General features: G+C 58.7%; 2 protein-coding genes across 4 annotated transcripts; both read right to left on the bottom strand.

The window, feature by feature from the left end:
* Positions 1–65: 65 nt before the first annotated feature.
* Positions 66–10,733, bottom strand: Selenoo (selenoprotein O). The gene is made up of 9 exons (XM_042698047.1): positions 10,168–10,733; positions 6,874–7,077; positions 5,007–5,193; positions 4,064–4,194; positions 3,373–3,653; positions 1,627–1,774; positions 900–1,085; positions 629–785; positions 66–556 (listed from the first exon to the last, which is right to left on the bottom strand). Exons 1-9 carry the CDS (start codon positions 10,725–10,727, stop codon positions 392–394), a joined length of 2,019 nt encoding a protein of 672 aa, XP_042553981.1. The 5' UTR covers positions 10,728–10,733; the 3' UTR covers positions 66–391.
* Positions 10,734–15,460: 4,727 nt separating this feature from the next.
* Positions 15,461–24,609, bottom strand: Trabd (TraB domain containing). 3 transcript variants are annotated; one of them, XM_042698066.1, is made up of 10 exons: positions 24,520–24,609; positions 19,737–19,801; positions 19,415–19,493; positions 18,858–19,024; positions 18,349–18,489; positions 16,771–16,881; positions 16,536–16,675; positions 16,120–16,292; positions 15,929–16,040; positions 15,461–15,828 (listed from the first exon to the last, which is right to left on the bottom strand). In XM_042698066.1, the coding sequence occupies exons 2-10, from the start codon at positions 19,764–19,766 to the stop codon at positions 15,651–15,653; spliced, it is 1,131 nt and encodes a 376-aa protein (XP_042554000.1). In that variant the 5' UTR covers positions 19,767–19,801; positions 24,520–24,609; the 3' UTR covers positions 15,461–15,650. The 3 variants fall into 3 exon arrangements, with proteins under 3 accessions (XP_042554000.1, XP_042553998.1, XP_042553997.1); XM_042698064.1 differs by having other exon boundaries at positions 19,731–19,801; XM_042698063.1 differs by lacking the exon at positions 19,737–19,801 and having other exon boundaries at positions 24,520–24,573.
* Positions 24,610–25,275: the final 666 nt, after the last annotated feature.

A 25,275-nucleotide genomic window follows, 5' to 3' on the forward strand; every position in this document is an offset into this window, starting at 1 on the left:
TGGGTTTCTCCTGGGCAGGCAGGGATGTTGGCAAGGAGGGGAGGGTAGAGTGAGCACACAGATAGGCCTGAGAAGCTGCTGCTTTATTTAGGAGCTTGGGAGTTGCGCTCAGCAGGGGCTAGGCCTGGATAGACAGGCTGTCGGGTCTGTGCAGGGCCCGACCCTCTACCTCATCCTTAAGTGTGAGGCTGAGCCCTTGTCCTCACACAAAGCAGCTTGGGTCAGGGTGGTGCTGCTGAGCTGCTGTCAGACAGAGAAGGGTCAGGTCCTGACTGGAGATCTCTGCCGCCATAGAGAGCGCCAGGGGCAGCCTGGGCGGTCTCAGCAACTCAGCAGTGCCTGAAGGCCTCGGGAGACTCAAGGCTGTGAAGGACTGTGTCACCCGAGGCCGCTATGAGGATCATGTCACACACAGCTCTGCTGCCCACAGCGGGGGCTTGCTGCTGTAGGAGCACTGCCCACCAGAAGCCCCATCAGGGCTGGTAGCCTCCAGTCCGGCGGTGGCCTCCCCGTCTCTGTGGTAGGGGGTTTCCAGCAGCTTCAGCACGCGGCGCACCTGGAAGAGGGCCGGGTGAGGGTCAGGGCCCGCTCCCTCCTGGAGCTAGGCCGGACGCAAGCCTGTCCTTACCTCCGAGAAGTCTCCGTTTTCAGCAGCCTCAATGGCCTTTTGGGCGATGTAGTTCCTCAGGACGTACTTGGGGTTGTTCATGTGCATAACCTGCACACGCTCAGCCTGCCAGGCTGCAGTGTCACCAGCCCCCTCCTTGTCCTTGTCCAGCCGGGCTCTGGAATTACATGCCAGTGGGCTTTCAGCAGGCCTCGCAGGCCTCCTCGGTGCCAACTGTGGCCCCCGGTGGGTGTGGCACTGAGGAACAGCCCGGGGCCCCCCCCACACCCACCTGTACTCCTGCAGCCAGGCGGTCCAGTGCTCTTCGTTTCTGTTCTGCAGCTCAGCAGGGCTCAGCTGCTCTAGCCGAGACTGTTGCTCCATGCGTTCCAGCTCCTTTGTGACATTTGCCTGGGTGCCAATGAGTGCAAAGAGCTGTGGGTTCGATTGTGCCAGCATCAGCATCATGGAGAGTTGTCTGCATGGAAGGGCAGCGGGGAGAGCGCCTCAGCCAAGAGCAGCAGAGGGATGGGGCCTGCCCGGCTGTGAGGCCTGGGTGGGCAGCCCCACACAGATGCTGCAGTCTGGCTGGAGAGGACAGGACATCTGTGAGAGTCTCCAGCTACATGCCACTTCCACCCTGCTTGTAGGGAGGTCATGTCCCTGCTCCCCACTAAACTCCTTCCCGTATGACCAGCCTGTGGCTTTTTTTTTTTTTAAAGCTTCAACAACTACCATGTTGTCTCATCCTGGGCGGGAGCACTTGACACCCTGTACTCATCCTGTGGGCAGTGGGGCGGAAAGGCATGGTCTGTCTAGGCTGTCGGGCCGTAGGCTCTTGCCAGGCAAATCAGACAGTCCTCCAGCCCCTGCATGTCAGGATCTCTGTCCTCTCCTGCCAAAAGACCCAACACTGCAGGCAGGAGCTGACTGCACTGGGTGTGCATCAAAGACTCCTACAGTCTCTCCTGAGAGTGTTGTCAGTGTTCTCAGCAAACCAGTTTCCAGGAGGTACCCACCTGGGGTCCATCTGGGGCCGGTAGGCAAGCTTCAGCTCCTCCAGGGAGGCACACTGTGAGGTCAGCACGGCCAGGAAGTCTGACAGACCCGCCTCGGTCTCCACTGGGAATGTGCTCAGCACAGAGAAGGTGTTTGTGAAATCAGCACCTGGAATGTGAGCCACTAAGGTGCTGGGAAGCAGTACTAGGCCCTGGCTTCTTCCCAGTACAGGTCCCTCCTTCCCAGTCCCATTCCTAGGCCACCAGGCCCTGTGAAATCTCAAGGATGATCCTAAATCCTAGAACCTAGGAGGGTTTCATAGCAAGATCCTGTCTGAGGGCTGGGAAGGTCGCTCAGTGGTAGAGCGCTTGCCTTGCATGCCTGAGGCCCTGGGTTCGATTCCTCAGCACCACATAAGCAAAAAGAAAAAAGCCAGAAGTGGCGCTGTGGCTCAAGTGGTAGAGCGCTAGCCTTGAGCTGAAGAGCTGAGGGACAGTGCCCAGGCCCAGACTTCAGGCCCCACGACTGGACCCCCCTCCCCCCCCCCAAAAAAAAAAAAAGATCCTGTCTGAACCGAAAGTGAGACGGAATCCATCGGGTACAAGTCCATGCCGCCTAGACGACCATTATTTCAACTCAAATAGGTGAAGAGATACAAAGAAATGTTCCAGGGCTGGGAAGGTGGCTCAGTGGTAGAGCGTTTGCCTTGCATGCATGAGGCCCTGGGTTCGATTCCTTAGCACCATATAAGCAAAAAGAAAAGAAGCTGGAAGTGGCGCTGTGGCTCAAGTGGTAGAGCACTATCCTTGGGTTGAAGAGCTGAGGGACAGCACCTAGGCCCATAGTTCAGGCCCCAAGACCGGACCCAAGAAAAAACAACAACAACAAAGAAACGTTCCATGCAAAGAGACCTAACAAGGATGCCCACTTTTGTTGCCCCTGTTGGAGTTGTAGCCAGGGCTTCCAGGTAAATTAAGCATGTGACCCAGTAATCCCAATTAAGAGACCCAAAAGGAAAGCAGGGATACTAGTGTTTGTGCTTATTTTCAAAGCTGCAATTCAGATTGCCAAAAAGATGCAGACGCCAAAGTACAGCATTTGACTATGGCTAACCAAATGTCCGTCCATGTGATAACATTAACAGCATTATAAAGGAATAATATTCTGATGATGCTAACTGACAAAACAAAGGGACAAATTGTGAATTACTAGTGTGAGGAGTCCCTAGAGTAGTCAAATTCAGAGACAGCACAGCAGTGGGTGCCGGCCAGGTGGGGTGGCTAGGGAATTAATGTATAAAGAAGATGAAGTTTGGGAAGATTACAAGCAGTGATGGTCACACACAACAAATACATCCAAGCCGGGTGGCGGTGGCTCACACCTCTAGCCCTAGCTACTCAGGAGGCTGAGATCTGAGGATCATGATTCAAAGCCAGCCTGGGCAAGAAAGTCTATCAGACTCTCATCTCCAATGAACCACCAGAAAACCGGAAGTGGCACTGTGGCTCAAATGGTAGAAAACATGCCTTGAGCTGAAGAGCTCAGGGACAGCGGCCAGGCCCAGAGTTCAAGCCCCACAACTAAAAAAAAAAAGAGACCCAGATATGGCTAAATGGGTAAAGTGTGTCCAGTCACAAAGTGAGTTTGGTGCCGGCTCCATTGGCTTACTGGTCAGGCGTATGGTCTTCAGGAGCCTGGCCTAGTGCCCTGTCTTCCTCTCGTTCCACTCACACAAGGTGAGTCTGGTGCTGGCTCCATTGGCTTACCAGTCAGGTGCATGGTCTCCAGGAGCCGGGCCACTAGTGCTCGGTCTTCGTCTTGCTCCATTCGCACGAGGCCCAGCTTCCTGCGCATCTTCTGCAGGTAGTGCTTCTGGAACTCAGCATCAAACTCCTCAGCAATGATGGCCTCACCCAGGGCCAGGGGCAGCTCAGGCTCCAGTGCTTCTGCCAACTTGTGCAGGTTCCACTTACACACCTCAGGCTGTTTGCAGTATGCATAGCGCCCAGCATTGTCAGAAGCATTGCACACGTGGTCGGGGTCATACCTGCCACATAGAGCAAGATCCCAGAGCTGTCAACGGGGGCCTAGAGACAGCAGACCTCTCCAAAGGCCAAAAGCTCTGTCCTGTCCCTCCAAGTGCCCACATGGAAGCCTACACAATTGGCCTCCTTCCAGGTGCAGGTCAGGCTGCCCTCCCCAGCAAGCCTTTTGGATGCTCACAGATCTACATCTGGTCCACTTTCAGCCCAGCAGAGAGGAGACCTGTTCTAAAGCTTTCTTTAGGCCCTCCAGGAGGTTTGTATCCAGGAATGGTTGAGCAGATCCTGACAACTAAAACACTTCCTAAGCACCTATGCCAGCTGTTTCCTGCTTCCTCACCATTGACCTTTGTCCATCTCAGGCCAGTTCCTGGGGGCAGTGGGAGGCTGACCACCCACAGCCCAGGGCACTCACCTGTCCAGAAAGCCGAAGGGCCCGTAGTCAATGGTGAGCCCCACAATGCTCATGTTGTCAGTGTTGAGCACGCCGTGGCAGAAGCCAACACACTGCCACTCGGCCACCATCTGGGCTGTTCGTCTTGTCACCTGGAGCAGTACAGAGGTCCTGTCCACCCCATCTGCACATGCATATCCCATAGTGACCCTCCCCCATCTGTCTTGCTTCTGACGCCAGCAGTGAGTGCCGTCCACATTCCTTGGTGTCAGTGGCCTCCCTCCACTCAGCATTGCAGAAGTAGGTTTGGGTGACTTGGTGCATGCGGATCCTGGCTCCGCGTATGCTGCTTGTGTTCACCCAGAAAAAATTGGGCAACCCAGACTCTGGCTCAGGAGCTGTCGCAGACCGGAAGAGTGCGGTGCACTGCTTTGCCCCAGCCACGTGGCTAGCGGGCGACTTGGCCCAAGGTGCAGCAGCACCTCAGTACGTGATAAGAGATCATGCCCGGCCTGACCCTTTCCGCTTCCCATCCTCATAGAAGGCCCCTGGGCCAAGCTGGCTCCTATCCTGTGCTATGGGTTAATGAATGCCCTGTGACGAGGGGGTGCTGTCCCGACCAGGGGTGCGTGCACGGTATGTGCTGGGGCAGGAGCCATGGCTGATGCGGGTGGAGGTGAATGTGACTCCACCCAGGACAGTCTCCATTTCCCCCAGTCAAGATACCAGGTAGGTGCTCTGGGGTGTGCTGGCCTGGGGCAGTTAATGTGGCGACCCACCCACCAGTGTTTCTGTCCACTCCAGTCCCCTCATGTGCTTCACTGGCCCCCTGGTGATGCTCTGCAATGCCTCTGCACTGCCAAGGCGAAGCACACAGGCAGATGCAGGCCCAAGTGACTACTGGGCAGCAGGCGTAGGCTCTAGCCCCTGGCTGCGGAGGACCTGTGTCTGGCCTTGCACTCACCTCCCGGAGAAAGGCCGCATTCCTCTGCACAGGGCTGCTCTCACAGGCATGGGCCGTGTGGATCTCAGGGAAGAAAGAGCTGATCACATAGTTGAGCATTTGGATCCGGATATCGTTTCGTCCCACACTGGGGCCTGCACGCCCCGTGTGCTCGTCAGTGGACTTAAAAATCTCAAAGGAGCCAAACCTGGAGGGAAGACCCCATGGTTTACCAAGTCATCTGCCTCTGCTCCCTCATAAGAAAAAAACCTGTGGCAAGAGCACCTTGCTCAAGCAGACGTGGTTCCCTAGCCAAGTGCCAACCAGTGAGCTCACTCACAGCTCGCCACACACCACCAGTGTTGTGTGCACACCCTATGCCACACCCCCGAGGCAGGGACGAGCAGGGTGGGCTCCATCACAGACGCGGTGCGACAGCATCAGTGGTTCTCAACAGGACGACACAATATAGCTGGGCACTTCTGGTTGTCACAGCTGCTGCTGCACAGGCCAGGACACGGTGACAGCACCCACCCACATACAGGAGGCCCCAATGCAAATGTAACTGTGTGTGCTGAGGCCTCCAGGGATGGCAGACCTCACTCTGCCCGCCCCTGCCTCCCCTCCCCCACAACCCCCTGCAGGTCAGGAATAGCTAGTTACCAACCGCAGACAGGAGAGCATCACCCCAGCCATCTCCTGCCAGCTCTAGGATCAGGTAATCAGCCTAAAAGTGTGGGATATCACTGGGCATCCATGGCTCATGCCTATAATCCTAGATACTCGGGGGGGGGGGGGGGGGGGGAGGGGGGGGTTGTCATCTGAGGATCCAGGTTTGTTCAGCCTGAGGAGAGCCCTTGAGATTTTTATCTCCAATTAACCACCCAAAAACCAGAAGTGGAGCTGTGGTTCAAGCCTTGAGTGATAAGGGACAGCACCCAGGCTCTGAGTTCAAGCCTCAGCATCAATACCCTAAAAAAAAAAAACAACTGGATGCTAGACCAAGGTGATGGCAAAGACAAGAGAGAGCCAGTAAGAGTCCAGCATGTGAGCATCTGGATGACCATGAAGGAAGACCACAATCACAAGACTAGAACACATCAGCTACTGCAATCTATCTACCTACTTACCTTTTGTGCTGGTTCTAGGTCTTGAACTCAGGCCCTGGGCACACTACCTCTGAGCTCTTTTTGCTCAAGGCTAACACTACCACTTGAGCCACAGCTTCAGTTCCAGCTTTTTTTTTTTTTTTCTTTTGGGGTTGTGGGGCTTGAACTTGGAACACTGTCCCAAAGCTCTTTTGCTCAAGGCTAGGGCTTTACCATTTTGAGCCACAGCTCCATTTCTGGTTTTCTGGTGGTTAACTGAGGTAAGAGTCTCACAGACTTTCCTGCCGGGCTGGCTTCAAACCTTGAACCTCAGATCTCTGCCTCCTCAGTAACTAAGATTATGGGTGTGAGCCATAGGGCAGGCAGCAACCCTGTACTTACAATGATGCTAAACAAGGCCTTTTCGTCAGTTTTGAGTAATTTCATAAACTCCCAGGAAACAGTGCTGCACCCGTACCTTCCCACTGCTCAAGGAGGAGCTGCCTGGGCCATCCTATATCTTCTGGCTGTAATGAGGGCTTGGATAGGGATAGGGGAGGGACCAGACACAGCTATCCACCTGACAGGACCCCAGCCCAGAGCAGTACAGAGCTCTCTCAGTACCACCAGCCCCTCCCAGCAAGCACAGAGCATCTGCTTCATGGGTTTGACTTCTGAGAGACCAGGGCTGTGTCCTGGTCACAGCCAGGCACTCATTCCTGTGCTCTACTGAAATGCTGACTGTGGTCTCGCAGGACTCACAAGCGGGAGCAGGGGTCAGGCCCGGGCCCTGGTGTTACCTTATAAAGGTGGGGGCTATGCGCAACACAACCGCGCACTTTTCATATCTCGGATTACCATCATAGAACACATCGCGCACCACTGTGGACTCAGACGTGACGCAGGCCCCGGCCCGCGTGGTGGGGATCCCCAGGTGGAACATGGCTTCGCTGCACAGGAACTCTCGGATGCTCGACCTCAGGACCTTACGGCCGTCAGCCTGTCTGAAATCAAACAGAGGCCTCTGAGGGGTTGGGCAGCGGTGCACTTGAGGAAAGAGTTCCTCAACATCTGTCAGAGGAGGCCATCCTTGTGTGTCCCATCCAGATGAGTGCGGACATTGACGCGATCCTGGTCCTGCACAGGTGTGGCGGCCATGCGCACAGCCAGGCCTCCAGCTCCTCTCGGACCGGCAGTCATGTTCAGGAATTTATTTGTGGAATGACTCGTAATAACGCATGTACACACATCAGCACTATGAAAGGGATGCACCGCTCAGCTCTCAGAGGTACAGGGCTGCACGGACTTGGCTCCAACGGAAGGGTAGAGACACTGAGGCACAAATAGGGCAGAACATGAAAGGCCATCTGGAGCTCTGAAGGCCTCATCCAGACCCCAAACCAACCAACAAGGGGCTGTGCTGTGTGCCGGGCCTGGCCTCTATGCCTGGACATGGCAAGTTAGAAGGTTCTTTCACAGGAATAAAAACCTGACACTAGGGCTGAGGGGGGCCTAGGTGTGCTTACAGCCTCAGGTGTGAACGTGGGGTGCTGGACCCAACCCAGACCACCAGGTTCTGTAGACCCTGACAGTGCTGAACTTGGACCTCCCCATCACCTGAAACTCACTGAAAGCAAGCCGGGTATGAGCCCTGGGAGGGTCAGGCGGGGGTTGGAGCTCCCTGAAGAGACTGTCCGCTTGCGGCTGCCTCGGCCTCAGCTGTGCCCTGTTGGCCTCATGCTAGCTTTTCTCCGAGGCTGGCAGGGCCTGAAGCACAGAAGCGACACGTGCTCAACAGCACTCCCCCCGGCCGTGGATGCTGCTCTTCAGCCTGACCAGACTGAACACATGTAAGCAGAATTCAGCACAGCACGTATGAACCTGGAGCCTGGAACCAAGCTGTGTGTGCGTCCCACTGCTCTGTGGGGACAGCACTCTGAGGGCTTGAGTGTCCCACAGTTCTAGCCTCTATTTCTGACCCTTGTTCTAGGCAGAAGCCAGGATGCGTCCCACTGGGATTGGGGCCCATCTGGGGACCCTGAATCTGCTATGGGGCCCTGTCTTGAAGCCCAACAACCACAGTAGGCAGGGGCAGCAAACCACCTGATCACCTCCAAAACTACAGCTACAGGCTCAAGCAGCACTGGCCCAACAACTACCTCAGCCTCTAGCTTCAAGGCTTGGAATGCTGTTAGAGAACTGTAGTTACAAGGGTCTTGGGAGGCACCCATCAAAGGATCATTGTCCTTTTAAAGGAAAAGCATTTTAGCAGAGCTCAGCTCTGCAAACACTGGAAGCCTCGAACCTTCAAACATAAAAAGCACCTTCCAGCCAGGCACCAGTGTCTCACACTTGTAATCCCAGCTACTCAGGAGGCTGAGATCTGAGGATCACAGTTCAAAGCCAGACTGGGCAGGAAAGCCCATGAGACCCTTATCTCCAACAAACCACCAGAGAACCTGAAGTGGCTCTGTGGCTCAAGTGGTAGAGCACTGGCCTTGAGCTGAAGAGCTGAGGGATGACGCCCAGGCCCAGAGTTCAAACCCCATGACCGACCAGAAAAGCACCTTCCATGGCTGGTGACACCACTCAGGAGAAGAGTGCGAGCACATACACAACACCACATTTGGTTCCTAGCACCAAACGTAACAACACAGCACAGTCTAACAGCAAGTTGCTCTGACAGGCTTCGTCTTTTTAACAAGAGAGTACAAACATGAAGGATGCTCACAAAGGGAGCAGGCTGCAGGCTGAGGCAGCTGGCCCCCTCCCCAGGGCTGCTGGAGGGCAGCTGGGGTTCTAGGTGGGGCTCAGTGAACTTGGCAGAGAGGACTGAAAGGCTGAAAACTTATCAGTGACCCTGGGGATCTTGCCTGTGAGGAGACAAGGTGGAACCTGGTGAGGGCGGTGGTTAAAGGCAGGAGGAACACGGGGTCAAAGGCATGGACTCAAAACATCCGATCACAGAATGCCAATTTACATGTATTTATTTCAGGCATTCATCAGCACAGGTAAGTGAAAAACAACAGGAGCAGGTGCTGGTGGCTCACACCTGTAATTCCTAGCTACTCCAGAGGCTGAGACCTAGAGATTGGGGTTCGAAGCCGGCCAGGGCAGAAAAGTTCATGAGTCCCCATTTCAAACAAACCAGGAGGATGTGGCGCTGTGGCTCAAGCGGTAGAGTGCTTGCCTTGAGCTGAAGAGCACAGGGACAGCGCCCAGGCCCAGAGTTCAAGCCCCACAACTGACTAAAAAAGAAAGAAAACCCAGGGGACTGAAGGTGTGGCTCAAATGGTAGAGCACTAGCTCTAAGCAAGATCCTGTCTGAGGGCTGGGAAGGTGGCTCAGTGGTAGAGCGCTTGCCTTGCATGCCTGAGGCCCTGGGTTCGATTCCTCAGCACCACATAAGCAAAAAGAAAAAAAGCTGGAAGTGACGCTGTGGCTCAAGTGGTAGAGTGCTAGCCTTGACCTGAAGAGCTGAGGGACAGCGCCCAGGCCCAGAGTTCAGGCCCCACGACCAAACCAAAAAAAAAAAAAAAAAGTCAAGAGTGAGGCCCTGATTTCAGACTCCAGTATAGGCACAACCCAACCCCCAAGTGAAAACCTATAGGGACGTAAGTGCTGTCCATACTCAGAAGTGGGATCTGACCACAGCCTGCCTGGCTTCAGGCTGCGTGGTGGGATGCCAGGGCCTGGAGTGACCGTCTGCCAGTCCCTCGGGGCAGGCTGGGCCTGACAGTCACAGATAACCCACGTGGGACCGCATCAGTCCACCCTCCACCTCCGAGCCCTGCCCTCTGCCCCTCGGCTGATTTGTGGACCGGGCTCCAAAGTCCTTGACTTGTTGATGAGAACGGCAGGGTCAGCCTGGCCGCGGGACGCTGCAGGGGTCGCCGCGGGGAGCCCCGCCGCGGGCTTCCTGCCTTCCCTGGCCGCCCAGGGCGGCTCCCTCCGCGGGGCGCTCGCCTCCCACGTCCTACCCTCTCCGGGACACTCTCCCGGGCTCGCAGTCGGCCCCAAACCGTGACACAAAGCGAGCACTGCCGCGCACGCTCGCGCCCCACGCCCGGGTACCGCCTCCCCGAGCCCCGCACCTGGAGAAGGGCGTGGGGCCGGCGCCCTTGAGCTGCAGCTCCCAGCGCCCGCCGGCCGCCGTGCACACCTCGCCCAGGTACATGGCGGCCCCGTCGCCCAGCTGCCCGGCGAACTGGCCGAACTGGTGCCCGCAGTAGCAGTGCGCGGCGGGCTCGGCGCCCGGCAGCAGCGCGTTGCCGCTGAAGAAGAGTGCGGCCTCCGCCTCGGCCTCGGCCTCGCGTGCGGCGGCGTCCAGGCCCAGCAGCGCCAGGGCCGGCCCCGACAGCGCCACGACGCGCGGCCGCTGCAGCGGGACGGGCCGCGCGCGGGCGAAGCAGGCCCCGGGCACCGGGCGCGGGGCCGACGGCGCGCCCTCGGGCCCCGGGGGTGGCGCCTCCACCGGCAGCTCGCGCAGGGCGCGGTTGTCGAAGCGCAGACCCGCCAGCCAGCGAGGCACGGGCTCCATGGCGGCGGCCCAGGCGGAGCGGGGCGCGGACGGCGGGAGCGGGCGACCGAAGGGCACGGGACGAGCACTGGCCGCCGCGAGCAAAGGGCCAACTGCAGACCTGACGGAGGCCATTCGCCGCCGCCGGAAGCCCCGCTGCCCCGACCGGAGGCCCCGCCTTCCGCGCATCCCAGCCCAATTGCGGCCGTGCGCGCCTCAGTCGCCAGAGGCGTGGCTGATTGGTTGCTGCCCCAGAGGCGTGTCTCTGATTGGTTGCTGAGACGTCCACTTCCGTGAGCCGGGACCGCCGGGGGCCGGCGAGATGCTGGACGCTGCCCGCCGGACGCCTGCGCCGGGGCCTGCAGGTTCCCAAGCTCTGGCCAGCTGACACGGACCGGGCGGGACTGCTTCGAGGGGGCTGACGTGCCGAATGACGACCCCAGGGCACCGCCGCCGAGGTGGCCCCAGCTAGGAGAGAAGCCCCGGTCAGCCCCGGCCCCACGCGGTGCTGCGGGTCTGAGCCGGCTCCCTCGGGCGTTGTTCAGACGGACGGCGTGGGGCGTTGGGGCCCCGCCTGACGAGTTCCTGGGCCACCGAGGACTCTGCACGGGGACGATCCGAGTCAGCCGGAGCCCCGGGGGAGGCCAGCAGCCCCGCCGCCCCAGCGGCACCGCGGTTCTCCACATCGCCTCTCTCTGAAAGGACCTCCTTTACTTCCCTGTTCCGCGTGGCCCTGCCACGGCTGGCCACCGGTTCCTCCGGCAAGCCACCCCCCAGGCTCTGCACCCGGCATCCGTGTCTGGAGCACTATCCTGGGGCCGCAGTGGACTGCTGAGACCTGCACTAACCCAGCGCTGTCACTTGGGCCTGCGGAACCGTGGTGAATGCTGTCTGCCTTCTGTGCAAGGTGTTGGGAAGTGTGGGAACAGGGACAACATGGAAGGGTAGATGACTGGCCAGGTGGGAGCTCTCTACTGCACCCAGTAGCAGAGCTGCCCAGCCTGCCACGGAGCCACCGCCCTTGGTTCTAGCATCCTCCTTCATAACTGCCCAGCCGGAGCCTGGCATCACTCCACCCGCTTCCTAGGCCTTGACCTTTTCTGACCCCTGGCCCTGGCCTCAGTCTGACTTCCTGTCTCATCAACATCCTGGAGTCCTGGTAGGACTGGGTTATTGAGAGTCCACAAATCTCAGGCTGAATCATCTGCTGGCCGACCTCACCACACTTATAGCCTGAGGGCAACATGCGAGTGCTCAAGGTTCAGGGGACCAGGTGCCATGGCTCACGCCTGTACCATAGCTACTCAAGAGGCTGAGATCTGAGGACTGCATTTCAAAGCCAGTTAGGGCAGGAAAGTCTGTTAGACTCTTATCACCAATTAACCACGAAAAAGCCAGAGGTGGAGCTGTGGCTCCAGTAATGGAGCACTAGCCTTGAGCAAAAAAACTCAAGGGCAGTGACCAGGCCCTGAGTTTAAGCCTAAGACTGGCACGCATGCAACCCCTCCCCCCCCCAATGTTCAGGGCAATGAAGAATGCAGAAGCTACCTAGAGCCCATTCACTTTGCCTCACCACACCATTGAGGAACAAAGTACGAGGCCCTCTTGGATACAGTAGGGCTGTGCTGGCCTTAGCAGAAGCTGACTTTGGAGCGATTCCTCTCTTGTGCTGATGGGGTCCAGTAGACCCTGGGCTTGTTTAACGTGTGAGGCTGCAACAGCCCAGGCTCAGGGCAGCAACTAGGTTTTGGGATCTAGGTTGTGGGAATGCATAGCATGTTCGCCTGCGATGACTCCATGCCCTGTGTGGACTTGTGGCTGATACTGCTCAGGGACTGGCTTGTGGTACAGCAGTCGAGGCAAGGCCTTGGTGGACAGATAGATGCAAGGCCTTCCTCCAGCCCGTGCTGGGCAGTGGGCAGTGATGAGCAGGGCCTGCATTGAAGGGATTCTCAGAGGAACCTATGCACCCAGCCTGAATTCTGGTCCAGGATGCTGAAGGTGCAGCCCTCCTGGCTGCGGGCATGGCCTGAGTGCTGGAAGTCATCTCCTACGTGAGGAGGTTCAGCAACCCACTTTTTGTCCCCCTGGGGCTCTCCAAATGAGGTGTTCAGGAGCAGCTGTCCTTCCCAGAGCGTAGGCTGGGCCTTTGCCTGCCCCCTCTGCCTGCCCCCTCTGCCCACCCCCTCTGCCTGCCCCTTCTGCCCTACTCCCAGCTTGCACTGGATTGCCACTGGATAGTATTGGCCAGGTGAGCCTCCAGCCACTCACCTGGATTCCTGGCGTACTGGCTTATGGTGAGTGTGTAGAACTGGTCTTCTTGCTAGCATGGACGCCAGCATAGTAGGCCCAAGGCACGAGGCTGTCCATAAGCAGCTCAGTCTGCAGGTCAGGTTGGGAGGTCAAGTTTGAGATGTCCAGCTCCAGAGAGTGGAAACCCAGGCTATTAGCACCTTTGTGGCCCCAGAACTCTCCCTGTTCGTGCTCATTCTCATCAAGAGAATACATTTCCCTGCTTCTGGTCTCTGCCCTGTGTTCGTGTGGGGATCAGAGTTGGAGTTCAGAACAAGAACCAGACCCCATGTCCCCTGGGCAGCCCAGCCCTCCTACCTTCCAAGTCTTGAAAGCCCTTCTGTACTCCTACCAGTGCTGCTCCCTGCATCCTCCCCTCTTCATCCCAGCCCCGCCCCACCCCTCAGCGCACAGACACACGGCAGGGCAGAGGACAGTCAGGAGTGCTGGCACATTCAGGTGCCTCTGACATTCGTGTTCCCAAGTGCTTTGTATTGGCTTTCTATCAGTGTAACAGAAACAGGTATTGCGATAGAAGTGCAGTTTTTGGAAAGGGAGACGCACAGAAGCATGGGGTGCTGCGGGGGGCAGGGCCTCTACCCACACTTCCTGTGAGACAGCACTGGGCCCTTGCAGAGGGGGGGAGTTGGCAGGAGCCCCATTGGCAGAGCAGAACTTGGTCTTCCGTGTCTCTGGCCAGCCATAAACATTAGCAGCTCCCAGGTCATGGTGTCAGGCTTTGGGGCAGTCCATAGATGGGCTGCTCATCTGGACAGCATGCTTGCCCCTCTGGCTGGCTGGTGGACGACCACAGTGGGCCATAGGCTCATCCACCCAGATGTGAGAGCAGCCCTTTCCTGCAGGAGCCAGGCAAGGCTGCAGTAGATCCAGCTGAGCTGACCGCTCACGACCCTCACGCCTCCCTGCTTCAGGACATCTACCATTTTTTTTTTTTTTGCCAGTCCTGGGGCTTGAACTTAGAGTCTGGGTGCTGTCCCTGAGCTGCTTTGCTCAAGGCTAGCGTTCTACCACAAGAGCCACAGCGCCTCTTCGGGCTTTTTCTGTGTACGTGGTACTGAGGCGTGGGTCCTAGGTAAGTGCTCTCCACCGAGCTGCATTCCCAGCCTGCCTCTTTCTGAAGCAGCAGTGGCCCCCAGCTGTGCCCTGCCCTGGTCTGCCAGTGACAGCCCTAGACAGACAGGCCTAGACCAGTCTGCCTCCAGGGTGCCCTGACCCACACCCAGAATTCCTGGGTACCAGTTCAGGTGGGTTTTAGGGGAGTGGGAAGTCTTGCTGGATGCTGTCTATGGTTGACAAGTTGGAGGATGCCCTACCTGGCCACACCTGGGGCCCCAGCAGCATCCCCGGGCCTGCTAGCCACCAAGTTAGGAGCAGCCGCCCAGCCCTGGAGCTCAGACCTCTGGACTCTCCAGGCCCTGCTGCTGATCATTCCCACTGGCTGTTAGGGCTGCACCGTTGAGTGAGCTGAGCCAATTTCCCTGGAAAGAAACCAACAAAGACCAGGGCAGAGCAAACAGCTGTGCTTTCTGGGGGTGGGAGGAAAGACGTGAGAAAGGGCCCCCCCCATGCCCAACGACAGAACCCTGCACACCCAGCCTCTCCACCCATCTCCAGGTCCCCTTGTGTGTGTGTGAGGGGGTGGGGATTGGGGCTGAGGGCATCCTGGGCCTGGAGAAACCCCCACACACTTCACAAACAGGAGCGTCCAAAATTATATTTTATTTCCACATCTAGGGCACGAAAGCATGTGAGGCAGGGGCACACAGCACAGCCAGCCGGGTAGAACTGCCCATTCACAAGGCTCTCTTACTCTGAGTGACAGCCCATACAAGCCAGCCCAGTAACCTTGGCCCTGGAGGGCTGCCTCAGCACCCAGCCATGGCTCCAGCGTACAGTGGCATCTGTCTACTAGCACCACTACAAGGACCAGGGTGGCCTGGATGTCCCCACGCCTGGTGTGTGGACAGCAGGCTCCAACTCCTCCTGTCACCAAGGAAGGCAGCCGGGCCAGCAGCCTACCCTGTGCTGGGCTGCTGTGCAGAGTCCGACAGGCGAGCTTGGTACCACAGCGGGCTGTGGCCTTGCCCAGCTGGACACACACAAAAGACAACTGCATTGAAGGCTCATATTTCCTGACACTGGTTCCAGCTTTCCTTTTCACTGAAGTTAAAAGTACCTGAGTAGAAACGTGCAGACATTTAAAAAAGCGAAAACACGATCTCCGCGGTCAGGCAGAGATGCGGTTGTCATGCCCCACGGGCCAGCCCAGTCAGGAGCAGCGTGGGCACCCAGATCCCACACTTACTGGCCCACAAGCCCATGGCTAAGCCCCACTCGAGGCCAGCAGCGCTTGCTGGTGGAGCACAAAGCATGGTGAGGTAGGTACAGCAGAAACTCGCCCGGCCACAGCCCAGGAGCTGGAGTGGCGGCTCTCACGTCAGCGCCTCCCCCAGCCCTGTCCCCTTAGGGCCAGGCCACTGGGTGCATGGACCCAGTGATGCCCACGGACGGCCCCTGAAGTGTGTGTGTGGGTTTCTGGGAAGCCTGAACGCAGATGGTTAAATAATCCTTTATTCAGGCTGGGGATGAAGAGGACAGGCAAGGCCTGGCCCGGACCCCCATGGGGGGTGGCTTGGCTATGTCTGCCCGGGAGTCCCCGGGCGGGGGCGCCGGCTCCGCAGGAGCCGCGGCTGAGGTGAGGGAGCAGCCACAGGTCCCTCGGTGTGTCACTGGTGCACGGCCCTCCTACTGGCCTGGCCGGGGCCCCGAGGCTCTCTGGAGGCAGAACTGTGCAGCAGGCAGTGACAGGAGCAGACTCACGGTTCGGCGGCCCATCCAGTACAGGCCGTAGCCCAGCAGTCCGAAGAAGGCGGCCTTCATGGCCAGCCGGGACACTCTGCCCGAGAGGGATGGCGGCGGGACACTGCGGGAGGAGGAGGCCTGGGTGGGGCTGTGGCACAGCCCGGCAGCTCCCGTGTGCGGGTCAACGCCACGAGCAGGTGGGGGCGGGAGGGGGTACCCACGTCATGATCTCCTGGATGCTGAGGTCAGCACTCCAGTTCTTCTCGATGCCGGGCACATGGCCCATGCCCACGACACCAACGACGACGGAAGGGACGCACTTCCTGGGCTCAGCTGTGGGGAGGAGGGAGTGAGCTGTGGCTGACACGGGAACCACGGATCCCAGGGGGCCCCCACCAGGCCTGCCTGTCACCATCAGAGGCGCCGGGCAGCTCGAGGCGCCGGGCAGCCTGCCGAAGCATGTAGGTCAGGTAGATGTCTCGCTCTGAGACGATGGTGCGGTGCAGGTCAGGAAATTCGCCAATCATCTCAGCCATCATCTGCTCTAGCAGGTCCTTCTGCTTGCAGCGTTCCACATCATCCTTGCTGGGGACAGAAGGCATGCTGCTAGCCGTGGAGAGGGCGCACCGCTGGCCGGCGGGGACGGGCAGAAGGCGCACTGCTAACTTGTGAGCTCTGAGAAGCTAGCTGGTAAAGCTGACAAGGGCAGGGACACAGCGCTGTGTGTCTGGGGCTCAGGGGCAGGGGGGCAGGGAAGGTCCTTGTGTGAGCAGGTGAGGCGGGAGCAGCTGTGGAAGGTGCCATGTGTGGGCCAGGGGCTTACTCTACCTGATTGGGTCTGACAGGAAGCAGAGGCCCCAAGCCAGCTTGACTTTCTGCCAGAAGGAGAGGGCGGCAATGGCTCTCTTGAAGGTGACGGGGATGGGCCGGTCGCCCAGGTGGAACTTGCAGAACGGCACCTTGCTGGCCTGGAGCAGAGGCTGGTGTTAGGCCTTGTGGGGCCTGGGTGCTCTAGCCGGGTCATTGCATCCACACAGTCCCCCAGCCTGTGCCCAGTGCCCACCTCCTTGAAGGCTTCTCTGAACTCGCCACCGGGGGCCATGCCCAGCTGCTCAGTGATGTGGGCGGACACCTTTAGCAGCAGCATCTGCATGAGCCCTGACATGAGCCCATTCTGCAGGGAGAGAAGCCATGTGAGCCCTGGGCAAGGCAGGGAGGCAGAACGGCACCAGGACACAGGGCAGCCAGCTAGCCAGGCCCCAGCTGTCCTCGTGACCCTTCCACACACAAGGACAGGCCACCCTGGCACAGTTCAAACCAGAACAGAGCAGCTCAGCCTCAGTCACGTTTCAAGGAGATTTTCTGGAAGAGGGAGGAGTCCCTTCTTTATAGGAAAGTTGGAGTTGTTGAAAAGGGCACCTCAAGCAAACAAGCCAGACCCCGGCATCTCACAGAGCCTAAGTGCTCACCTGTCTGTCATGCCCAGCAGCCACACCCACAGTGATCACAGCACAGGTGCCTGGGTCCTGCAGAGCTGCTGGACGAGGTGCAGGCTGGTGCACTGAGGAGATGCCCACCCTCACAGGCTCAGAGGCTGAGGTGTAGGCCCTAGCCCCAGGGAAGGACCTCTTCAGCTGCCACGTAGACTCGTAGACTCCATAGCCTATGCACATGTCCCGAGAGGTGTGGCCTTTGGCCCAGCAGGTGCCCCCTGAGCCTGGAGATAGTCTACTGCACCAGAGTCCTTGCTTACCTAGGTTCAGGTCATACTAGACAGTCCAACCTGACTCTAGGACTTAAACAGGACCAAATGCCAGTGGCTCACACCTGTAACCCTAGCTACTCAGGAGGCTGAGATCTGAAGATCACAGTTCAAAGCTAGCCTTGGGAACTGTAAGTGCTGTGGCTCAAAGTGGTAGAGTGCTAGCCTTGAGTGAAAAAGCTCAGGGACAGTGCCCAAGCCCTGAGTTCAAGCCCCAAGACTGACGTCCCCCCTCACCCCCCCCGCCCCCAAAAAGGACTTAAAACAGGGACCCTGGGCCAGGTGGTGTCAGGTCTGGCTGATACCAGGGACTGGAGTGAGGTCAACTGTGCCCGCGTGGCCGCACCCTATTAGAAGCTGTGGACACTGGAGTGCAGCGGGCCAGGGGGAGCGGGCAACCCCTGGCCTCACGTAGTGTGGAAGACGAAGTGCCATCTCAAACTCCCTTTGTGGAGGCAAGGGTGGCTGGTGCCAGCCTCTTCCTGCTGACAGTGTGAGCATGTGGCCTGACTGGGTCTGACTCCTTGTGGACCCAGACCCTCTGCTCTAGGAATGGGACTGGTGCTGATGGCCCCTGGCTAGACTACAGGATGGCCTGTCCAAGTCTGTGATAATCTCCCTTGCCTGGGAGATTTCAAGTCAAAAGTGAGTCCGCCCAGGGAGCCCTGGTCCCAGTTGTTGGTCTGCAGTGGGAGTGAGACATGGCTAGCATCCTCTGAAAAGGCCGAAGCGGCTATCGGAACACGCTGCTAGGAGTCACCTCCCATGACAGCAGCTGCTGCTGCTCTTCTGTCCACAGTGGACCCATTGTGTCTGTGGTTACAAGGAGCAGGAAGTACAGCCCCACACCTCAGGCAAACCTGAGCAGCATGTGCGCACCTGCCTCACAGCCTGCTGCAGCTTTTCCAGGCTGACCTCCTTGGCTTCACGCAACAGCGTCCTCTCGTCCATCTTCAGCATGGACACCCGGTACTGGCAGAGCTCCACAACCACCACGTCAGGCTGCACCTCCCGGATGGTCTGTGGGCGCAGGTCACACCCAGGATGGACAGTCTGCCAGCCTCCACACTGCACCGGCAGCCCCACCCCCAGGTAGCCGTAGCCATGTTGGAACAATCCCAGTACTAACCACTAGTGCTATGCTGATGATTCAACTCTTAAAACAACTAGAGAAAGCTGTAAGCCTAGTTGTTAAAATGAAAAGGCACAGGATTTCCCGCTGGAGGCAGGAATTAGCCACTCTTCATTCCCAGAGGAGCCTGGAGCTGCGATTGGCCATTGTGTGGTCCAGGCACAGGTGGCTTGTCATGCCTGTGTCCCCGTGTGCAGCACAGCAGGCCTGGGTGCAGGCCGGGGGAAGAGTGGAGAGCCAAGGGCCTGGGGCCTACCTTCACGACATCCCGCTTGCTGTCATCACTGAAGTGGGCTGTGCCCACCACATACACCCTGCTCCCATCCTCAGCCACAAGCTGGGTCACAGTCCGTGGCAGATTGGGCCGTTCGCGTCGCCGCTTGAGCTTCATCTCCAAGAGCAAGTTGAAGGCATCTGTATCAGCTGTACAGAGTAAAAGCCACGAGGAGCTCAGACCTCATTCCAGGGGGCAGGGCCCGTGGGTCCTCAGGATCACAGGAGGATGGAATGGGAATGGAGCCTTGTGGGGCGTGTGCGGCTGGCCCAGAGGAGCTCAGGCCTGCACTCTGCCCCATCTTACACAGGCTATCCCAGGGGAACACCTGGCAGAGCTGTCCCCGTAATGGCTCAGTTCCAACTAAGCCTGGGTTTAGGGAGGGTCTTAGGGGACAAGCTTCACATAGGTTCAGCGGGTACAGTGAGACAGTCCTGCTACTCACGTACGCTCAGAACCCTCTACCTGCACAGACCAGTGCTACTCACAGCATGTCCCACCCCACCCCATGGGTCCAGCAGACCCGAAGGAAGACATACACAGGTTCTGGGGGTCTCCAGAAAGTACCCTGGACTCTGCCTCTGAAGTCCCTGAAGTCATGATGGATTCTGTGTTGGCCTGCAGGAGAGAGAGAGTAGATGTCTTTGCAGCCCCCTACCCCCACTTAACCAGCTCAAGCTACTCTCAGGTCTTCCCCATGGAGAATTTCCTGACCACATCCCGCTCTCCTCAGAGAAGCAGGAGGAGGGGCCTCGGGCAGCACAACAGGGCTGGTAGCATCCCAGCCCCGCCCCGCCCCCCAGCTATGTGGTGGCTTGCTAGGAAGCCCCAGGCCCAAACGTGCTCCCAGCCTACCCTCACCTCCTGAGGTGGCCGCTCTTCCCCTTCCATGGCTGGCTGGAAGTTTCCTGAAGGACCGAGGATGCCTGAGGAGACAGTACAGAGTGCTCACCTGGGGCCCAAGGCTGGGCTCAGGTCCCACTGGGAAGCAATGGGGCCAAGCCAGTCCTAAAGGACAGGACCTTGCCCTTGGTCCCAGCACCACTGACGGACTCCTGGAGCATGCTGCCAAGGCACAGGGTCTTTTCTGGCTGGGGAGACTAGTAACCTCCAGGAATGAGGACAGACACATAGGCAAAGTCCCTGGCACAGAGCATGCCCCAACTCATCCCCATACTGCAAGAAATCAGGAGCAGGGACACTGCATTCTGTAAGCCCCTTCGGTAATGATGGCAACACATATAGATGTCAGTAAACCAGAAAGTGGGACGGGGGAGAGCACACAGCTTAGTGTCCTTAGGAGCCAAGACATATTCCAACGGGAAAGAAGCAAGGCCTTTGACAAGGAAGAGACTAGTCAGAAATCTGACAAGGAAGCGGATGCGGGGAGCTCATGCCTATAATCCCAGCCACTCAAAAGGCTTAGCTGTGAGGGTCACAGTTCAAAGCCAACCCAGGCAGGAAAGTCCACGAGACTCGTCATCTCCAATTAAGCTCCAAAAAGCTGGAAGTGGGGGTTGGGAATGTGGCTTAGTGGTAGTGTTTGCCTAGCATGCATGAAGCCCCAGGTTTGATTCCTCAGTATCACATAACAGAAAAAGCTGGAAGTGGAGCCATGGCTCAAGTGGTAGAGTGCTAACCTTGAGCAAAAAGTAGCTCAAGGACAGTGTTCAGGTCCTGAGGTCAAGCTCTAGGACTGGTGTGTGTAAACACACACACGCGCGCGCGCGCGCGCGCGCACACACACACACACACACACACACACACACACACAAAGCCAGGTGCCAATGGCTCACGCTTTTAATACCTGGGTTTTCAGGAGGCATGGATCAGAGGATCTAGATTCGAGCCAGCATAGGCAGAAAAGTCCTCAAGATTCTGTTGCCAAATAACCAGGAAAATACTGGGCTAGAGGCGTGGTTATGCTCACTTGGCACCAGCCAAGGTTCAAGGCCTATTACTGATAAATAAAATAAATATCGGGGGCTGGGAAGGTGGCTCAGTGGTAGAGCGCTTGCCTTGCATGCATGAGGCCCTGGGTGCGATTCCTCAGCACCACATAAGCAAAAAGAAAAAAACCTGAAGTGGCACTGTGGCTCAAGTGGTAGAGCGCTAGCCTTGAGCTGAAGAGCTGAGGGGCAGCACCCAGGCCCAGAGTTCAGGCCCCACGACTGGACCAAAAAAATAAATAAAAAATAAATATCGGGCACCAGTGACTCATGCTGCAATCCTAGCTACCCAGGAGTCTGATACCTGAGAATCTGGGTTCAAAGCCAGTCAGGGAAGGAAAGTCTGTGAGACTAAACTACCAAAAAGCCAGAAGTCACTGTGGCTCAAGTGGTAGAGTGCTACCTTGAGCAAAAACAGATCAGGAATAGCGCCCAAGCCCTGAGTTCAAGTCTTAGGACTGACCAAAAGAACACAAACAAAAACCTGATAGAGCTAGGGTGGTCCCGCAGAAGACGGGCCCACAGTACTGTGGTTTCTATCCCCCAGGAGCCAGGAGTCCTGTATGCCAGAGCACAGAGAGAAGGGACAAGCTACCGGAGTGGGTAGAGGGAGCGCCTGTCCATCAGAGGGCTGTGCGACTGGAGGGGGTAGGAGCATGGTTAGACTTCAGTGAGGTCACAGGACCTCCAGCTCCTACTAGAAAGTCACTCTGCTACTTGGCAGTGCTCGTAAAATGTTCAGGCCAGAATCTGCAAGCCTCACACAGAGCCAGAGAAGCTGAGCCTGACAACCAGGCAGGGACACTCAGCAGACACAGGAAGAGGGTACGAGGGGAGAAAATGCAGGCTTGGTCACCAACAGGAGTGGAGTTGGGGCCCTGACTTGAGAAAGCTACCTATATATGCCTAATCTATACATGGAGAAATTTGACCACTGATGTCATGTTAAACAAAGAAGTAGAATGTTCCACTTTGCCTTTAGCTGTGAAGCAGGGTAGTTCTGTTCTGAAGTGTGGGCATGCATCATAGCTGTGTTCTCCTACGAGGGACCTGCACAGCGCTGCTCAGGATGTGCCTGCACAAAGGGCTTCACCACACAGAACTTGGGTCTCTCTTGGCTTACTCTGCCTACCAATGATACAGAGCTTCCATGAAGGGAAACTAAGCAGTAAATGGCCTTGGGGCTCTCTCAAGTCCTCTTCCCCTTGGCATCTGGTAGACGCAGGTCCTGGCCCTCAGACGTGTGTCAGATGTGATGATTAGACTGCTGCTCAGAGCTCACTTCCTCATCTGCAGTAGAACTCAGCACAGTGCCCAAGTGAGTGAGACTTGGGCATCTCTAGTCATAACCAGATACCTGGGAGCTGAGCAAGACCAGGGGAGGCCAGGTGAGCGTGGCTGGGCCTCTGGAAGAGGGACTGGTCAGGGGCGGCAGGGTTCCCAAGGTGGGGCGGCCTAATTATTTAAGACCTCAAGCCAGCCTCAACATCTGTCTTCCCAGCCACACAGCCTCAGGCTGCGGCAAGGGTGTGGGGGAAACCAATCCCACAAGCTCCCCTCTACCTGGCGCCTGAGTCTGGAAAATTCCTATCCTGAGGGTTCTCAGGGCAGCCATCTGGGAAGGACCACCGCTGGCTCCAGGGCTCCCCAAACCCATGGGCACTGGCTCATTTGAGGATCACCCCAGGGGCCTCCTAATTCTTAGATTAAGTTTCTCAAAGGAAACCCAAGCAGGCAAGTGTTCAGAAGGCTTTGGGAAGCTTTACTTCTAAGATGGCATGCTGGCCTCCCCCTTCATAAGACCTCGGCTCTGGCCAGGGGGTCATCTTCTCAGGCCTGGGCAGCAGCCCCACAGGGAAAGGGAGAGGGTCATCCTCAGTCCAGCTTAGCACAGGGAAGCAAACAATTCTTATTTACAAGCAGCACAAGACTGCCAAAGCACAAGAGGAAAACTAAAAAAAAAAAAAAACCTGTGCAGGCGGGGGTGGGTGCAGCACGGACAGCCAATGGGAAGGGACCACGTTGCAACCTCATCCTGCCCTGCCCTCCCATCTAAGCAGCTGAAGGTCTGCGGTTAGCCCGCCAGACCCACCCTCTGGAGCTTGCCCAGGGCCTGCCCAAGCCTGAGAGGAAAGAGGCAGTCCTGAAGGCTGAAGTGGCTGTGGAGAGGCCCAGGCCAGTGGTGGTGGCCAGTGAGAGGTGCCCCCGAGCCTCGTGATGGCTGGGCCACGCACGTGCAGCACCAAGACCTTCACAGTGTGTAACCCGGGCCTGTGATCAGTCACCAAGAACCAAGACTTTGGGTGGGGGAAGTCAGGCAGGAGAGCTACTGACCGCCCAGGCTGACTGACTCTGAGAGCTGATGCATTACATCCACGCACTTCCTGGTGCTCTGGTTTGCTTCCTCTTGGATGTAATCTCAAGCAGGTTACTAACAAACAGTCCCTTCACCTGCTCCAATGATGGCAGAAGCTACACCGGACCTCCATCCCTGGAGCATCTAGCTACTCTGTGCTTCCTGAGTATCCTCCACAAATTCAAGTGCTCAGGGAGATCAGGCTGCCGCCTCCCAGAGTGGACCAATGTCTCCTCTCCTTCCAAAATTCCAGCCCAGACCTCAGTCGGATCAGCCCCCAACCAGCTCTCCCTGTGGAGTAGCCTGGGCAATGTTTCTAAACAGGCTTGCTGGCAAGCATGCGGCCCATTCCCACGTGCTGAGCCGCGGTTCGCAGCAGGGCTCCCTGCATCTGAACTTCTGAAAGAACAGGTCTCAGACCTCAGATTCTCAGTAACTGTGGCACGTGAGAGAAGATGAAGAAGGACCCTTCGTGGCAGGGTCCTCAAGGAGGCGGTGGCCTAGGTCCCGGTCAGAGGCATGCAGCGGCTAAGGGGTGGATGGGGCTGTTTACACTTGAAATGTGCTGTCCACCCCAGGGCCCTGGGCCCTGCAGTGCGTGACCAGAGCGAGTCAGATCAAACCTCTGACCCACCCAGGCCGTGGCTTTCCCTCTAGAGGGTCCACTTCCATACACGGAATTGTGTCCTGCCCAAATTCACACAGCACTGAGGGGCGCAGACCTGAGCAGCTCAGGCTGGGTGTCTGCTAGGACACCCAGACAGGCCACGGAGGACGTGGCCAGACGGGGCCCTCACCAGCAGCCATCAGATGGCGAGCTTCCAGCCTTCAGAACCAGAACTGCGCGGAAACGCGAACGTCCGTGGTTAAGTCCCCGCCTGGGCGCCTCGCCCTTGTCCATCGGAAGCCGTCTCCCCCCAACCCGGCTCCCAGCGCGGACTGGCACCAGGGGAAGTCGCTAGAAGGGGTCACTGCCTGCTGAGCAGGTCAAGGGTCGCGGAGCGGACAGGCCCGGGCGCTGCTGCCCCGGAGCTCTCCGTCCGGCCGGAGATGCTCGGAGCCGGTGGCGGAGCGGGGCGCGGGCTCCGCCCGGGGCGCGGAGGCCTCCCCGCCGCCAGCGAGGCGGCCCGGCCCCTCCGAGCGCCCCGGCGGCCCCGCTCTGCCCGCCGTCGGCAGGGCCCGCTCGGGCGGAGCCTCGCGGAGGCCGCGCGGCCAGAGGACCCCGCGTCCGGGGGGCTCTGCCCTGCAGCCCGCGTCCTCGCCGACCCGGCCGGCCCGCGCCGTCCCGGGCGCGTGGACCCCCGCCCGCCGCCCGCCCGCCCGCCGGACCGCGGCGTACCGAGCGAGGCGGCGGCGCTCCTCAGCCGGCCTCCATGCGCGCGTCGCCCGGCGGACAGGGAGGGCCGCGCCGGGCGGGGCGAGGCGGCCGGACGGGCCGGACAGGGTGAGGGCGCCGGCCGAGCAGCATGCCGGGAAGCGCCTCCCAGGGGCCCGCGCGCGAGGCCCCGCCCACCCAGGGCTCCGCCCCCGACGCGTCAGCGCCAGTTCCCGCCCCAGGCCCCGCCCCAGGCCTGTCCCCGCATGTCAGCACGAGGCCCCGGCCCTCGAGTCCTGCTCCAGGCTGCCGCCCCCGCTCACGTCAGCACGAGGCTCCGCCCTTCTCGAGTCCAGCGCCAGGCTCCCGCCCCCGCTTACGCCAGCACGATGCCCCGCCCCTCAAGTCCCCCGCCCCGGCTGACGTGTCAGCGCGAGGCCCCGCCCTGGGCCCGCCCCCGATTACGTCAGCACCACGATACCTCGCCCCTCGAGTTCAACTCCAGACCCGCCCCCGTTACGTCAGCACGAGGCCCCGCCCCTCGAGTCCCGCTCCAGGCTGCCGCCCCGCTTACGTCAGCGCGAGGCCCCGCCCGCGCCCGGCGGTGCGGCCCCGCCGCTGCCCGGTCGGTGCGCGGGATGGTCCGCTATGAAGCGGCTGACTCAGTGTCCGGTTGCATTGGAACAGAAGCAGTGGTTCCAAGACGAGAAAGCCCCGGGACGGTGGAACGTGCCCACCTGGCCCCGGCGGCTGCCCGAGGACAGGGCTGCAGAGGGCCGG

Source organism: Dipodomys spectabilis, unplaced genomic scaffold (assembly GCF_019054845.1).
Source record: "Dipodomys spectabilis isolate Male_0828 unplaced genomic scaffold, ASM1905484v1 ptg000230l, whole genome shotgun sequence".
Classification (NCBI taxonomy): domain Eukaryota; kingdom Metazoa; phylum Chordata; class Mammalia; order Rodentia; family Heteromyidae; genus Dipodomys; species Dipodomys spectabilis.

Bases quoted from the DNA above. Each gene is read 5' to 3' on its own strand.
- Trabd (XM_042698064.1), bottom strand. From the start codon at position 19,766: ATGGAAGGGGAAGAGCGGCCACCTCAGGAGGTGAGG. The intron at 19,494-19,730 runs GTAGGCTGGGAG...TCTCTCCTGCAG, and splicing joins GGCCACCTCAGGAGGTGAGG to GCCAACACAGAATCCATCAT. The intron at 16,882-18,348 runs GTGCGCACATGC...CTCTCCCTGCAG, and splicing joins TGCAGCAGGCTGTGAGGCAG to AATGGGCTCATGTCAGGGCT.